The sequence below is a fragment of the Homarus americanus genome, unplaced genomic scaffold (genome assembly GCF_018991925.1).
Source record: "Homarus americanus isolate GMGI-L3 unplaced genomic scaffold, GMGI_Hamer_2.0 scaffold320, whole genome shotgun sequence".
Taxonomy (NCBI): domain Eukaryota; kingdom Metazoa; phylum Arthropoda; class Malacostraca; order Decapoda; family Nephropidae; genus Homarus; species Homarus americanus.
The window spans coordinates 112364-128262 of NW_024711225.1; the positions used below are offsets into that span (position 1 = coordinate 112364).

Genomic DNA, 15899 nt, shown 5'->3' on the forward strand with positions numbered 1-15899 from the left:
CTTATAATGAGGACACTTATAATGTATTGACAGTTACTAAAATGACTCAACAATTGACAGGAAGAATATAGTGTAAATGATGGAAATTGTTCACATCAAGAGTCAAGAGTGCATCAAGACAATACCATGGTGAGTCACTGCTAACACCCTACCTGTACAGTGCTAATCCTACCTATACAGTGCTAATCCTACCTGTACAGTGCTAATCCTACCTGTACAGTGCTAATCCTACCTGTACAGTGCTAATCCTACCTGTACAGTGCTAATCCTGCCAGTAAAGTGTTAATCCTACCTCTACAGTGCTAATCCTACCTCTACAGTGCTAATCCTACCTGTACAGTGCTAATCCTACCTGTACAGTGCTAATCCTACCTGTACAGTGCTAATCCTACCTGTACAGTGCTAATCCTACCTGTACAGTGCTAATCCTACCTGTACAGTGCTAATCCTACCAGTACAGTGCTAATCCTACCTGTACAGTGCTAATCCTACCTGTACAGTGCTAATCCTACCTGTACAGTGCTAATCCTACTAGTACAGTGCTAATCCTGCCAGTAAAGTGTTAATCCTACCTGTACAGTGCTAATCCTACCTGTACAGTGCTAATCCTACTAGTACAGTGTTAATCCTACCTGTACAGTGCCAACCTTCAGTTTCCTCTTAGTTTTAATATCAGTAAGAGTTAAAGTATATTCTACCTTATCCAATAAATAAATATTAAACTGTAATTTAATTTATCTTCTTGTAACTTGTGTTCAGATCTACCTTTTGTAACAATATATTACTGTACCTCACACCTTCCCTCCCTCAGACTGTAACAATATATTACTGTACCTCACACCTTCCCTCCTCCCTCAGACTATAACAATATATTACTGTACCTCACACCTTCCCTCCTCCCTCAGACTATAACAATATATTACTGTACCTCACACCTTCCCTCCCTCAGATTGTAACAATATATTACTGTACCTCACACCTTCCCTCCCTCAGACTGTAACAATATATTACTGTACCTCACACCTTCCCTCCTCCCTAACAATATATTACTGTACCTCACACCTTCCCTCCCTCAGACTTGTAACAATATATTACTGTACCTCACACCTTCCCTCCTCCCTCAGACTGTAACAATATATTACTGTACCTCACACCTTCCCTCCCTCCCTCAGACTGTAACAATATATTACTGTACCTCACACCTTCCCTCCTCCCTCAGACTGTAACAATATATTACTGTACCTCACACCTTCCCTCCCTCCCCTCAGACTATAACAATATATTACTGTACCTCACACCTTCCCTCCTCCCTCAGACTGTAACAATATATTACTGTACCTCACACCTTCCCTCCTCCCTCAGACTGTAACAATATATTACTGTACCTCACACCTTCCCTCCTCCCTCAGACTATAACAATATATTACTGTACCTCACACCTTCCCTCCTCCCTCAGACTGTAACAATATATTACTGTACCTCACACCTTCCCTCCTCCCTCAGACTGTAACAATATATTACTGTACCTCACACCTTCCCTCCTCCCTCAGACTATAACAATATATTACTGTACCTCACACCTTCCCTCCTCCCTCAGACTGTAACAATATATTACTGTACCTCACACCTTCCCTCCTCCCTCAGACTATAACAATATATTACTGTACCTCACACCTTCCCTCCTCCCCTCAGACTGTAACAATATATTACTGCTCACACCTTCCTCCTCCCTCAGACTAATATATTACTGTACCTCACACCTTCCCTCCTCCCTCAGACTGTAACAATATATTACTGTAGACTATAACAATATATTACTGTACCTCACACCTTCCTCCTCCCTCAGACTGTAACAACATATTACTGTACCTCACACCTTCCCTCCCTCCCTCAGACTGTAACAATATATTACTGTACCTCACACCTTCCCTCCCTCCCTCAGACTGTAACACTATATTACTGTACCTCACACCTTCCCTCCTCCCTCAGACTGTAGCCAAGGTATTAGAGGTTGAAGAGAAGAAGATGCTAGACGTGTTAGCAGTGGAGGTGGCAGCCCTCCGAGGGAAGCTTAGTAAGGAGTCTCAGGCCACGCAGGAAAAGATCAAGTTAGTATTGTTAACGCTCCCCAGTACTGTACAACTATAAAATTAAATTGTACTTACTGTATAAAATTGTTCATTAACTTTGTATTTTCACAGGACTGAACACAAAAATTTTATTCAAAAATTTCATGAAGAAGAAAAAAAGAAAATGGTTGAGAACAAGAGACGGATTCAGTTACAACTTGAAGAAGAGAACAAGAAGAACATTGAGGTCTTGAGGAACAGTTTACTGAAGGAGAACACAGAGAAGAAGAACAAACTGACGAAAGAACTTGAGGAGAAGAACAATGAACAGTTTGAGGAGATGAAATTGCTATTTGTTCAAGATCTACAGCAAGTTAAGAACACATTACAAAAAGATCATGAGGAGGTCAGTTGTTCTTTAATGACGTGTTCATAATACACCTAACCTAATGCTAAACTAACCTAACCTAACCTAATGCTAAACTAACCTATCCTAACCAAATATTTACCTAACCAAACCTAACTTTAACCTAACCTAAATTAGATGATCTCCCACCAGTCACTTTTCAGGACGTAATCATTCTGCCAAATTCTAAAATAGATATGCTAGGCCTCACCATTTCCTCTAATATATCATGGAAGCCACACATCCTCAACATAGCTAAAGCTGCCTCCCAAAAGTTGGGAATGCTGTACAGATGCCGCAGTTACTTCACTCCTGAGCAGTTGCTTCAAGTATATAAGGGATTCATTCGTCTTAACTTGGAGTACTGCTCTCATATCTGGGGTGGCTCTTCAACTGTTAGATAGGGTGGAATCAAAGGTATTTCGTCTTATTAACTCTCCTCCTTTAGTTGACAATCTCTCTTCCCTTTCTCTTCACCACAATGTTGCTTGTTATCTCTCTCTTTTACAGGTACTTTAACGGGCAATATTCCGTGGATTTGGCATCCTGTGTACTGTCGGCAAGGCTATGGGATCGTAACACTCGTCTTTCCCGCGGTGCCCACCGTTTCTCTGTGGATGTCGGTCACACTATAATAACCCGTTATAGTACATCCTTCATTCCTTACACAGCCAAACTGTGGAATGCTCTGCCTTCTTCTGTGTTTCCATACTCATACAATCTGTCTCACTTTAAAAAGCTGGTTTTCCGGCATCTTCGTAGTGTAGATTAATACAGTGGTCCCTTGGTTAACGAACACAATTCGTTCCAGAAGGTCGTTCGGAACTTAAAATGAGCGCTAACTAGCAAGCAAGCTGGAAAGGCACCGTGTCAGCTGAAACCAAGTCGAGTTATAGGTGCCACAGAGACTTTAAATTTTATTTTGATTGTGTGCTTTCTCAAGGACTGAAACTGTGCCTACAATAAACCATTCACAGGGAGATACAGTGTACGCAGTCGCAGACGACAACTCTATAGGCAACAGAGAGTAGCTAAGTACTTTTTCTCTCTTTAATTTTTTAAATAGGTGTAATCTACACAGTCTGCACCCCCCCCCCCACAACAACAACAACCATGAGTATGATGTGTGACTACTGAAGGGAGACGTCGGATATGGAGGATATAGGCCTAACTAATGCAACGTTTAGGAAGTTACGAACTGCCGTAAAGCATAATGGCTGTTGCTAGTATTGCCCTGGCTGCATAGTCAAGGTGAATGAGGCGATTGCAAGGGCGATCGGCACTCCACGAACAACTATAGACCGGTGAGCCTGACCAGCATAATATGTAAAGTACTTTAGAGTATTATCAGAGATGCCGCAATGGAACATCTAATGCGAAACAATCTTGTAAAGGATTGCCAACACGGTTTTATGCCGGGGCGCTCCTGCTTAACACAATTGCTCGAGGTATTGGATATTTGGACCCATATTCTGGAACTGGGTGGTAATATCGACAATATTTACCTAGATTTTGCCAAGGCTTTCGACAGCCTACCCCATGAAAGGCTGAAAATCAAACTGGAAGGGTACGGAATTCGGAGAAATGTCCTAGCGTGGATAGAAGACTTTCTACATGACCACAAGCAGTGTGTGGTGATTAATGGAACGAAATCATCATCTGTACCTGTCACAAGTGGGGTACCACAGGGCAGTGTATTGGGCCCGCTGTTGTTTGTTTGTTTCATAAATGACATGCCTGACGTTGTACACTCCTCCATACAAATGTTTGCCGATGACGCTAAGTTATTCCGGGAAATTAAGAACCAAGCTGACTGTGAAGAGCTGCAGAAGGACCTCTGTGGGCTCCAGGAATGGTCGAAGGAATGGCTGCTGAGATTCAATGTCACGAAGTGTAAGAGGATGCACCTGGGGCGTACCAATGGTAAGGAGGCGTATCATATGTCCCAACAGGATGAAGAAACTGCACTAGTTGCGACTGTATGTGAGAAGGACCTCGGTGTGTATGTTGACAATGAGCTGAAGTTCTCGGGCCATTGCGAGAAGAAGGTAAATCAAGCAAATGAATTATTGGGTCTTATAAGAAGGTCGTTCAGATATCTAGACGGTCCGTCCCTCGTAACGATCTTCAGGAGTGAAGTGCTTCCCCATCTGGAGTACTGTCACCCCATCTGGTCCCCGAGATATGTTAGGGACTGTCAGTTGGTTGAAAATAATCAAAGGAGGGCCACCAGACTGGTGCTTGCACTTCGGCACCTCAGCTACCCTGAGAGTTTGGAGAGCCTGAACTTGCCTAGCTTATACTTCAGACGGGCAAGGGGGGACCTAGTTGAGGTGTATAAGCATCTCAGAGGGCACTACTCAGTTGAGTGTCCTTACTTGGAGCTGGCGGACGCTCGCCCCACAAGGGGTCACAGCTCAAGAATGAAGAAGCCACAAGTCCAGAAAACTGTTAGGGCAAACTTTTTCGGAGTGAGGGTTGTAAACTCTTGGAGCAATCTACCAGAGAGTGTTGTGACGGCACCGAGTGCGAGCTCTTTCAAGACAAGACTTGACCAACACTGGAGCGGGTTCAAGTACATTCAGGAGCCGGTGCATGCCCGGTATTTGCCAACAGTGTGTAACAGAGCCAGTACATGCCCAGTACTTGCCAACAGTGTGTAACAGAGCCAGTACATGCCCAGTACTTGCCAACAGTGCGTGACAGAGACGTGACCGATCGCCCGGGTGGCTAGCGAGACGATCTTTTGGTAAAAAAGATAAATGAAAATGAAAAGTAATCCGAGACGTGACCGATCGCCCAAGCGGCTAACGAGCCGATCAGTGGCGAAGAGGATAAAAGTAAAAGTTAACCGAAAATTTTGTTAACCGAAACCATTGTTTCAATGGGATTTTGGGTAATTGGTTCCAGCTCACCGAAAATTACATACAAAGTAAATTTTCTTTAAATCAACACTTCACTGCACTATATACTGTCAATACTGTATGTTAAATAAATTTCAGAATGACTAATAATTGTACTGTAAAAACGTAAAAATACTCTTGTGTTCAAGAGACCCACAAGCAAGATGTTTCCTCCGCTGAACAGAGATTCAAACTGAGGCCTTGGTGGGTGAGTGAAGTGGCTGATGGGTGCACCAAAAACTAGTTCCCTGTACTGCAATTATGTTAAATAAGTGTTAAAATGACTAAAAAATTTAATATAAAACTTGGAAAATTATTGAATAGTACAACCTTCTTGATAATTACTCCAATTTTAACGAATGTAAGCCCTAGAACTGATTTCTGTACTGGCGAACTAATCTTCCAGCTGGTGAGCAAGCCAAAGCATGTCAAAACATTTTTGTAAGAATTTTGTTAACCGAATTGAATATTCTTATGGAAGGTAATTCGTTAACCGAGGCGTTCATTAACCGAGGGACCACTGTATAACCTTTTTCTTTTCTATTTTTAATTTCTTTTTACTCTTATTCCCTTCACCCCCCAGGCCCCACTTGGCCCTGCGCGTTGATGACCTGTGCCAGGGTAAGCGATTACTCTTAAAAAACCCAAAAGTTATAAGATAATCAATGTACTGAACTAATTGTACTGTTTACTTCAGGAGATGAAAGAATTAGAGGAAGAACTACGACAGCTGTATGACCAGGAACAGAGAACTACTGAGGACAAGATAAATACAACAAGATCAACACTTCTTTCCAGGTATTGTATCTTGTTGTATTATTGTAGGTGTTGCAGTATTGTATCTTGTTGTATTATTGTAGGTGTTGCAGTATTGTATCTTGTTGTATTATTGTAGGTGTTGCAGTATTGTATCTTGTTGTATTATTGTAGGTGTTCTTGTTGTATTATTGTAGGTGTTGCAGTATTGTATCTTGTTGTATTATTGTAGGTGTTGCAGTATTGTATCTTGTTGTATTATTGTAGGTGTTGCAGTATTGTATCCTGTTGTATTATTGTAGGTGTTGCAGTATTGTATCTTGTATTATTGTAGGTGTTGCAGTATTGTATCTTGTTGTATTATTGTAGGTGTTGCAGTATTGTATCCTGTTGTATTATTGTAGGTGTTGCTGTATTGTATCTTGTTGTATTATTGTAGGTGATGTACAGTACAGTACATAGTTAACACAGGTAATATTTGTTATAATGTAAACTATATTTAACAGAAGGAATGATGTATCTGCTGCAACATCAGAGTTGGAACACAGTTTAGCAGAAGTGTTGAGAGTGAAGGAACTTGATATTAAAAGTCAACACACCAAACAACTCAACATCCTCGAGGCCAAGTTAGATGAGGAACTTGAGATGGCAGCGAGGCGCGCCGAGGAGAAGGTGAGGCGTTCCTTCTTTATCTCTCCTTACTGCCTTCATTCCCTGACTTCCATAACCCGCTAAGAGCCATATATCGCTGAAACGTGTCATGTATTGCACTGTATTCCTCAACCTCTCCTCTGTCCCCTGGGTAAGTCAGAGAACCAATTGGGAACCTGTACAGGTGGGTGACTGTCCTCTGAAAACACTATTGTATGTCACACATTCCTACCTGAGCATTTTCCTCCATTTTCTATTTCAGCACTTAGCAGATTATGGTCCAGAGCTCCTCAATTATTGATGTACAGTAGTTAACTTAGGGTCTTTGCTTTACTCATTAATTAAAGATATTACCTTACTGAATTGTATACGTGTGTCTCAAAGACCATTTGAATTTATTACAACAACATTGTTTCTACTTGTGGGAGACTTTACATATCAGCAAGTGTAGACAATACTGCTGTCATTGTTAGGCAAATGTTCACAAGGACTACAGAAAAAAAAATCAGTGCAGCATTGTGTATACATTTTATTCTGAGACATCTTGGTATTAATATAAAAGACATAGGCTCTGATACTATACATGTTACAGTTGTATAAATATTCTATACAGGAAACATTGGAGAAGAAGAACCACAGTGTGAGGCTCGCTAAGATGAAACAACAACACGAACAAGAGCTCCAACATGTGCAAGAGTTATGTAAACTCATGAGGAAGGAGGTAGAAGACCAACATGAGCTTGATCTGACCAAACTCAAGTCTGACTTTAAGGCTGAACTAACACTTCAAAAGACTGAACTTGAGAACAAACTTACGGAATTTAAAATTGAATACGAAGAGCGAATGAACAGCCTAGAACACGAAGTCGATGATAATGAGGAGGAAAGGGAAGGGAGAGAATCGGGAAAAACGGAAGGGAGATGTGATGATGTACGAGAGAACGGGACGAACCGCGATGAAAGCGTAAGAAGCGATAACAGGAGAATAAGTGAAGAAGAGAGAAAAAACCACCAGATTTTGAGAGAGAAAAGAGAAAGACGGAGAATCCTGGAGAGAGAACTCGATGAACTGAAGGCAGAGGAAAATAAAATAATAGAATTGAATAATCAGAAGTTGGCGTCAAGTGGTTCACATTGCTGCAGCGGGAGTGTTTGTGTCCACGAGTCAAAATACAATAAAATTAAACACAAATACACTAATCTTGTCAGCCGCATCAAATCGGAAAAAGCCAAAAAGTTATCGAGAAAATTACCAACAACTCCTGAAACTGTCGTACAGAACGCTCCATCATTGTCGAGTGATAGAAGTAGTACAGAAAGTAACGCCAATGTGACGGACAGCTGCCAGCCATCAAATGACATAACCTCGAGTGCCACGTCTAGTCCTCCAAATATCAGAAGTGAAGCCAGTGACGACGAAGAAATGAAACTTGCTTCTCAAGTTTTAGCAAAATATAATAATTTACCAGAATATAATAACAGTAAACGTATATCATTAACTGCCCTCGATAGCCACTCACCTCATAATAATCTCACCAGCACACCCAGGGAGGCGTGGTTGGAGGATGACCTTCTGCTACATGGTCGAAGAGTTCTGAGGAAAACAGAAAAATTCCTCAAATCAAATCGTTTGAAAAATCCACGCAAAGTATTGAAGGCAACAGCTGAGGACATGCGTAGGGAAATACTACGACAGAACACTGACTTCGAGGCAACTCCAAGACCCAAGGTACAGTATTCAGTAATGTCAAATTAATATATATATATATTTTATGTTATTATTATTGTTATCACTTACACCAGCTATCAGATCACTAGGTGTTGGTGTATTATTCTCACTGTATTGATCTGTATGATAGTAAATATACTACTGGAGGTGTGAGGGTACAGTAGAGTGTGTTAAGTGGTGTATGTTACAGCTGTGTGAGGGTACAGTAGAGTGTGTTAAGTGGTGTATGTTACAGCTGTGTGAGGGAACAACTTAGTGTGTTAAGTGGTGTATGTTACAGCTGTGTGAGGGAACAACTGAGTGTGTTAAGTGGTGTATGTTACAGCTGTGTGAGGGAACAACTGAGTGTGTTAAGTGGTGTATGTTACAGCTGTGTGAGGGAACAACTGAGTGTGTTAAGTTAATTTAGGGTAAAGATAACAGTATAATAACCAATGTTGTTGCCTTGGTCAGGTACCTTTGCGGCGCCTTCACCCGGATCACAGCGGGTCCCTAACATCTGACACAGAATCTGACGAACACACTCATAACGCACCCTCCCTGGACTCCACCTTCGGCCTTGATCAAATGTTAGGTCAGTGAAGATAGTGAATATGACCTCAGGTAGTCAATGAGCTAATGAGTACACCTGTTTAATGCATAACATCATCTTTAACCCCTTGAGTATGATGTTGACCCCTTGAGTATGATAATTTAACCCCTTGAGTATGATGATTTAACCCCTTGAGTATGATGTTGACCCCTTGAGCATGATGTTAACCCCTTGAGTATTACAATTTAACCCCTTGAGTATGATGATTTAACCCCTTGAGTATGATGATTTAACCCCTTGAGTATGATGATTTAACCCCTTGAGTATGATGATTTAACCCCTTGAGTATGATGATTTAACCCTTTGAGTATGATGATTTAACCCCTGAGTATGATGATTTAAACCCTTGAGTATGACAGATTAAACTCTTGAGTACAATGATTTAACCCCTTGAGTACTGAGTTATCCCCTTCAGTAATATCACTTAACTCCTTGAGTATGATGATTTAACTCTTGAGTATGATGATTTAACCCTTGAGTATGATGATTTAACCCTTGAGTATGAAGATTTAACCCTTGAGTATGATGATTTAACCCCTTGAGTATGATGATTTAACCCCTTGAGTATGATGATTTAACCCCTTGAGTATGATGATTTAACCCCTTGAGTATGATGATTTATACCAGTAACAGCAAAGTAATAGTAGCGTGTGTGTGTGTGTGTGTGTGTGTGTGTGTGTGTGTGTACATTAACTGACAATTAATTTCCAAACAGCAAAGATGAGCTGCGACAAGAAGTCAGCGGTGAGTGTTCAGTATTACTCTGGCGGGGAAGACAACACCAGGCTCAGGCGACCACCAGCTTAGAGCGAGGGTTAAATAACATGCCATCAAACACTCTCTCTTCAGGTCAGTACAAATGTCTGTTAGTTCAAGACAATGTTGAATGACTTATATTGTTATTAACTTTGTCATGGTTACATAATTCACTCTTTACTGTATTGTATTATATTATACTGTACTGTACTGTATTGTACTGTATTGTACTGTACTGTGCTGTATTATATTATACTGTACTGTACTGTACTGTATTGTACTGTATTGTACTGTACTGTGCTGTATTATATTATACTGTACTGTACTGTATTGTATTGTATTATACTGTATTGTACTGTATTGTATTGTATTGTATTATACTGTATTGTACTGTACTGTATTGTACAGTACTGTACTGTATTGTATTGTACAGTACTGTACTGTGCTGTATTGTATTATACTGTATTGTACTATATTGTACAGTACTGTACTATACTGTACTGTATTGTACTGTACTGTACTGTACTGTACTGTACTGTACTCCACTGTACTGTACTGTACTGTGTTTAGTGCCATTAATACTGTAAAGTTACTTATTATTTGCAGGATATAAGAGAGTGTTACCCAGAGCTTCTCTCAGACTTGACCATTTCAACACTGGCTCTGTCCCTGACCTGGGTCCTCACACCATTGATAGGATAGCTGGTGTTAACCAGTACTTACAGCAAAGATGGACTAATTACTTCGGAGGTAAGTTGTTTCCCAGTTACATTTTCGTCCTGGTCATTATAAATAAACAATAATCTTACTTAACTTGTTTTCCTCTGTAAATGGTTATGTATACTGTATGTATGATTGTACTGTATGAAACTTTACCAAAAAATCTTATTCAGTATGATACAGTGTTAATTATCTTGAAAGTTTTGTAATTATCCATCATGTGCAAGTGTGTGTTCCCCCCCTCCCCCAAACACACACACACACCAATATGTTTGATTTATCTTATTATTTCTACTTGTTTCAGAGTTATCAGTCCCTCTGGGTGGTCGGGCAGGCTGGCCAGCACAAGTTATCGGTGAGTCTACCTTGTTAGTGAATGAGAAGACCTCACCTGCCTTTATGAAGAGCATTAACACCCCGTCTCCTGGGCCGCGCACGTCTCTTGTCCTTAACGGAGGAATGTTGAAGTCTGAGAGTCACAAGGATGACCTTAATATAACCCGCAAGCTTGATGACCTCAGGGCGTGGCTAGACACAGCTGCTGTGATGACTGACCAGTAGTGATGACCTCAGGGCGTGGCTAGACACAGCCGCTGTGATGACTGACCAGTAGTGATGACCTCTGTGTGTGGCTAGACAGCTCCTGTGATGACTGACCAGGAGTGATGACCTCTGTGTGTGGCTAGACAGCTCCTGTGATGACTGACCAGTAGTGATGACCTCTGTGTGTGGCTAGACAGCTCCTGTGATGACCGACCAGTAGTGATGACCTCTGTGTGTGGCCGGTCATCAAACAGAAGATATGTAATACCTTACACTGTACTGCACATGACACTCTTCAATATTCTTCTAAAGATCTAAGATTAGAAGTCTTCCATATTGCTGTGTTAAGTTAGTTAGTTTAAGTTAGGCTAGTACACGATATCATAGTTATTATATACAGAATATTTTTATTTAACCATTTAATTCAAGCCGCCCCTTTCCATTAAATCAAAATTTCAGGTAAATCGAACTTTTCTTTATTTTTGCTCAATTTAGCGAATTAGTTCACTAAATCAAGCGAGATTCTGTTCAATTCCGCGCCAAACATGCCACTCGGTGTATGGGGTTTGTGTACATCCACTCAGTCTGTGTCCTGGCACCACCGTGTGTGTTGCTCCCTCTTGGTCAACTGTACTTAGACATCATGCCATAAGTCTCAGAAAGGAAGTGGTGTGTGGGATAAAGTTAACAGATGGCAGCTAGCAATTGGAACAAAGTTGGCAAATTATAGAACAAATTCAAACAAACACCGAACCCCATAGTTTAAGGTAAGCCTTGAATAATGTTTGCATGTACACATCATGTGTCTGAGGTGTCTCCGTACACATCATGTGTCTGAGGTGTCTCCGTACACATCATGTGTCTGAGGTGTCTTCGTACACATCATGTGTCTGAGGTGTCTCCGTACATCATGTGTCTGGGGTGTCTCTGTACACATCATGTGTCTGAGGGTGTCTGTACACATCTCATGTGTCTGGTATATCTGTACACATCATGTGTCTGAGTGTCTCATACACATCATGTGTCTGGGTGTCTCATTACATCATGTGTCTGAGAGTGTCTCTGTACACATCATGTGTCTAGTGTCTCTGTACACATCATGTGTCTAAGTGTCTCTGGCACACATCATGTGTCACAGGGGTATCTCTGTGCACATCATGTACCTGAGGTGTCTCCGTACACATCATGTGTGTCTGCAGAGTGTCTCCGTGCACACATCATGTGTGTCTGAAATTTCCTTGCATCATGTGTCTGAGGTGTCTCTGTACACACATCATGTGTCTGGGGTGTCTCTTAGCACATCATGTGTCTGAAGTGTCTCTGTACACATCATGTGTCTGAGGTCTCCCCGGCACATCATCTGAGGTGTCTCCACACATCATGTGCCAAGGCGCCCTACACATCAGACAACCTGTCCTACACATCATGTGTCACAGGTGTCTCTTTTCACACCATGTGTCGATGTCCTCAGCACACACCATGTGTCCGAGTATCTCCGTCCACATCATGTGTCCGAGGTCTCCGCACACACCATGTGTCTAAAGTGTCTCCGCACACATCATGTGTCTGAGGTGTCCCGCATTACACATCATGTGTCTGAGGTTCCTCCACACATCATGTGTCTGAGGTGTCTCTGTACACATCATGTGTCTGAGGTGTCTCTGTACACATCATGTGTCTGAGGTGTCTCACGCACACACCATGTGTCTGGAGGTGTCTCTGTACACATCATGTGTCTGAGGGTGTCTCTGTACACATCATGTGTCTGAGGTGTCTCCGTACACATCATGTGTCTGAGGTGTCTCTGTACACATCATGTGTCTGAGGTGTCTCCATACACATCATGTGTCTGAGTGTCTCTGTACACATCATGTGTCTGAGGTGTCTCCGTACACATCATGCGCCTGAGGTTCCTCCGTAGGTGTGAATGTATTAACGTATTCAATTTAGCTAACTAGTTCACTAAATTGAGCAACAATGGAAAAAATCCCCTGTTAAACCAAAGTCAGTTATCTGTCCTTTAAATCAGAGTTATAACACCAACCAAACATCTGTATAACGTCAGAACCATTATACAGAGAGGAACATGTCAGTTGGTGATAACACATGCACTCCAGCACCTCAGCTACCTGCTACTATTATTTAAGAAGGCCTGCAGTTACTAACTATTACTAAAGGTGGTCTATAGACACCCCAGGTCATTACTCAGTTGAGTGTTCATACCTGGAACTGGTGGATGACCTCCCCCATTGTCACAGCAAGTTGAAGAAGCTACAAATGAGAGTTGTGAACTGAACTATTACAACACCACCAGAGAGTGTACGGCACCCAGTGTGAGCTGTTTCAAGAACAGACTTACAAACACTGGAGCAGTTCAGGCACATTCAGGAGCCGGTGCATGCCCAGTACTTGTGAACAACCCAGTACTTGCCAACAGTGTGTATTAGCCAGTGCTTACAGGAAATTCCCATTACTGCCCTTAGTAGAACAGACCCAGTACTTACCAACAGTGTGTATCAGAGCCAGTGCTTACAGGTACATGCAGTACTGCCCTTAGTGTGTAACAGACCCAGTACGCAACAGTGTGTAGCCAGAGCCAGTGCTTACAGAGTACATGTACTGCCCTTGAGTATTAACAGACCCATTTTTTGCCAGCAGTGTGTAAATAACAGCCAGTACTTGTAACAGAGCCAGTACTTGCCAACAGTGTAGCAGAGCCTAGTACTTGTCAACAGTGTAACAGAGCCAGTACTTGTCAACAGGTGTAAATAGAGCCAGTACTTGTCAACAGTGTAACAGAGCCAGTACTTGCCAACAGTGTCTAGCAGAGCCAGTACTTGCCAACAGTGTCTAGCAGAGCCAGTACTTGTCAACAGTGTAGCAGAGCCAGGCTCTTGCCAACAGGTAACAGAGCCAGTACTTGCCAACAGTGTGTAACAGCGCCAGTACTTGCCAACAGTGTGTACTGGTGAGCCAGTACTTGCCAACAGTGTAGCAGAGCCAGTACTTGCCAACAGTAAAATAGAGCCACAGTACTTGTCAACAGTGTCTAGAGCCAGTACTTGTCAACAGTGTGTAATAGAGCCAGTACTTGCCAACAGTGTAACAGAGCCAGTACTTGTCAAATAGTAGCAGAGCCAGTACTAAGCCAACAGTGTGTAACAGAGCCAGTACTTGTCAACAGTGTTCAGCAGAGCCAGTACTCTGTCAACAGTGTGTAACAGAGCCAGTACTTCAAGCAACAGTGTGTAACAGAGCCAGTACTTGTCAACAGTGTGTAAAGAGCCAGTACTTGCCAACAGTGTGTAACAGAGCCAGTACTTGTCAACAGTGTCTAGCAGAGCCAGTACTTGCCAACAGTGTAACAGAGCCAGTACTCTGTCAACAGTGTGTAACAGAGCCAGTACTTGCCAACAGTGTGTAACAGAGCCAGTACTTGCCAACAGTGTCTAGCAAGCAGAGCCAGTAATTTGCCAACAGTGTCTAGCAGAGCCAGTACTTGCCAACAGTGTGTAACAGACCCAAAATACTTGCCAACAGTGTGTAACAGAGCCAGTACTTGCCAACAGTAAGTGTCTAGCAGAGCCAGTACTGCCAACAGTGTGTAGCAAGCAGAGCCAGTACTCTGCCAACAGTGTGTAACAGAGCCAGTACTTGCCAACAGTGTGTAACAGAGCCAGTACTTGCCAACAGTGGGTAACAGAGCCAGCACTTGTCAACAGTGTGTAACAGAGCCACAGTACTTGTCAACAGGTATCAGCGCCCAGTACTTGCCAACAGTGTGTAACAGAGCCAGTACTTGCCAACAGTGTGGTAATAGAGCTAGTACTTGCTAACAGTGTGTAAATATGAGCCACTTGTTAACAGTGTAATAGAGCCAGTACTTGCCAACAGTATGTTCCAGTGAGCTCAGTACTTGCCAACAGTGTGTACAGAGCCAGTACTTGCCAACAGTGTGTAACAGAGCCAGTACTTGCCAACAGTGTCTAGCAGAGCCAGTACTTGAAGTCAACAGTGTCTAGCAGAGCCAGTACTTGCCAACAGTGTGTTAACAGAGCCAGTAATTTGCCAACAGTGTGGTAACAGAGTCAGTAATTTGCCAACAGTGTGTAGTAGAGCCAGTAATTTGCCAACAGTGTGTAACAGAGCCAGTACTTCACAACAGTGTAGCAGAGCCAGTACTTGTCAACAGTGTTCAGCAGAGCCAGTACTTGTCAACAGGTAGTAACAGAGCCAGTACTTGTCAACAGTGTGTAACAGAGCTCAGTACTTTGTCAACAGTGTGTAACAGAGCCAGTACTGGCTAACAGTGTCTAGCAGAGCCAGTACTTGCCAACAGGTAACAGAGCCAGTACTTGCCAACAGTGTGTAACAGAGCCAGTACTCTGCTAACAGTGTCTAGCAGAGCCAGTACTTGTCAACAGTGTCTAGCAGAGTCAGTACTTCACAACAGGTAACAGAGTCAGTACTTACAACAGTGTGTAACAGAGCCAGTACTCACAACAGTGTGGTAGCAGAGCCAGTACTTGCCAACAGTGTGTAACAGAGCCAGTACTTGCCAACAGTGTGTAGCAGAGCCAGTACTTGTCAACAGTGTTCAGCAGAGCCAGTACTTGTCAACAGTGGTAACAGAGCCAGTACTTGTCAACAGTGTGTAACAGCGCCCAGTACTTCGTCAACAGTAACAGAGCCAGTACTTGCCAACAGTGTGTAACAGAGCCAGTACTCTGTCAACAGTGGTGTACCAGCCCAGTAATTTTAGCCAACAGTGTAA

General features: G+C 42.4%; 2 protein-coding genes across 2 annotated transcripts in view; both read left to right on the forward strand.

The window, feature by feature from the left end:
* Positions 1 to 9221, forward strand: part of LOC121861142 — a 36291-nt gene extending 27070 nt beyond the window's left edge. The window contains exons 10-16 of the mRNA XM_042358737.1: positions 61 to 129; positions 1990 to 2108; positions 2202 to 2475; positions 6076 to 6176; positions 6641 to 6806; positions 7399 to 8514; positions 8968 to 9221. Of these exons, the coding sequence (XP_042214671.1) occupies positions 61 to 129; positions 1990 to 2108; positions 2202 to 2475; positions 6076 to 6176; positions 6641 to 6806; positions 7399 to 8514; positions 8968 to 9096 (1974 nt within the window). The 3' untranslated portion in view covers positions 9097 to 9221. The remainder of the gene's footprint in view (positions 1 to 60; positions 130 to 1989; positions 2109 to 2201; positions 2476 to 6075; positions 6177 to 6640; positions 6807 to 7398; positions 8515 to 8967) is intronic.
* LOC121861209 lies at positions 9108 to 11968 on the forward strand. Its single transcript, XM_042358877.1, has 3 exons — positions 9108 to 9117; positions 10469 to 10612; positions 10887 to 11968. The coding sequence occupies exons 1-3, from the start codon at positions 9108 to 9110 to the stop codon at positions 11141 to 11143; spliced, it is 411 nt and encodes a 136-aa protein (XP_042214811.1). The 3' UTR covers positions 11144 to 11968.
* Positions 11969 to 15899: the final 3931 nt, after the last annotated feature.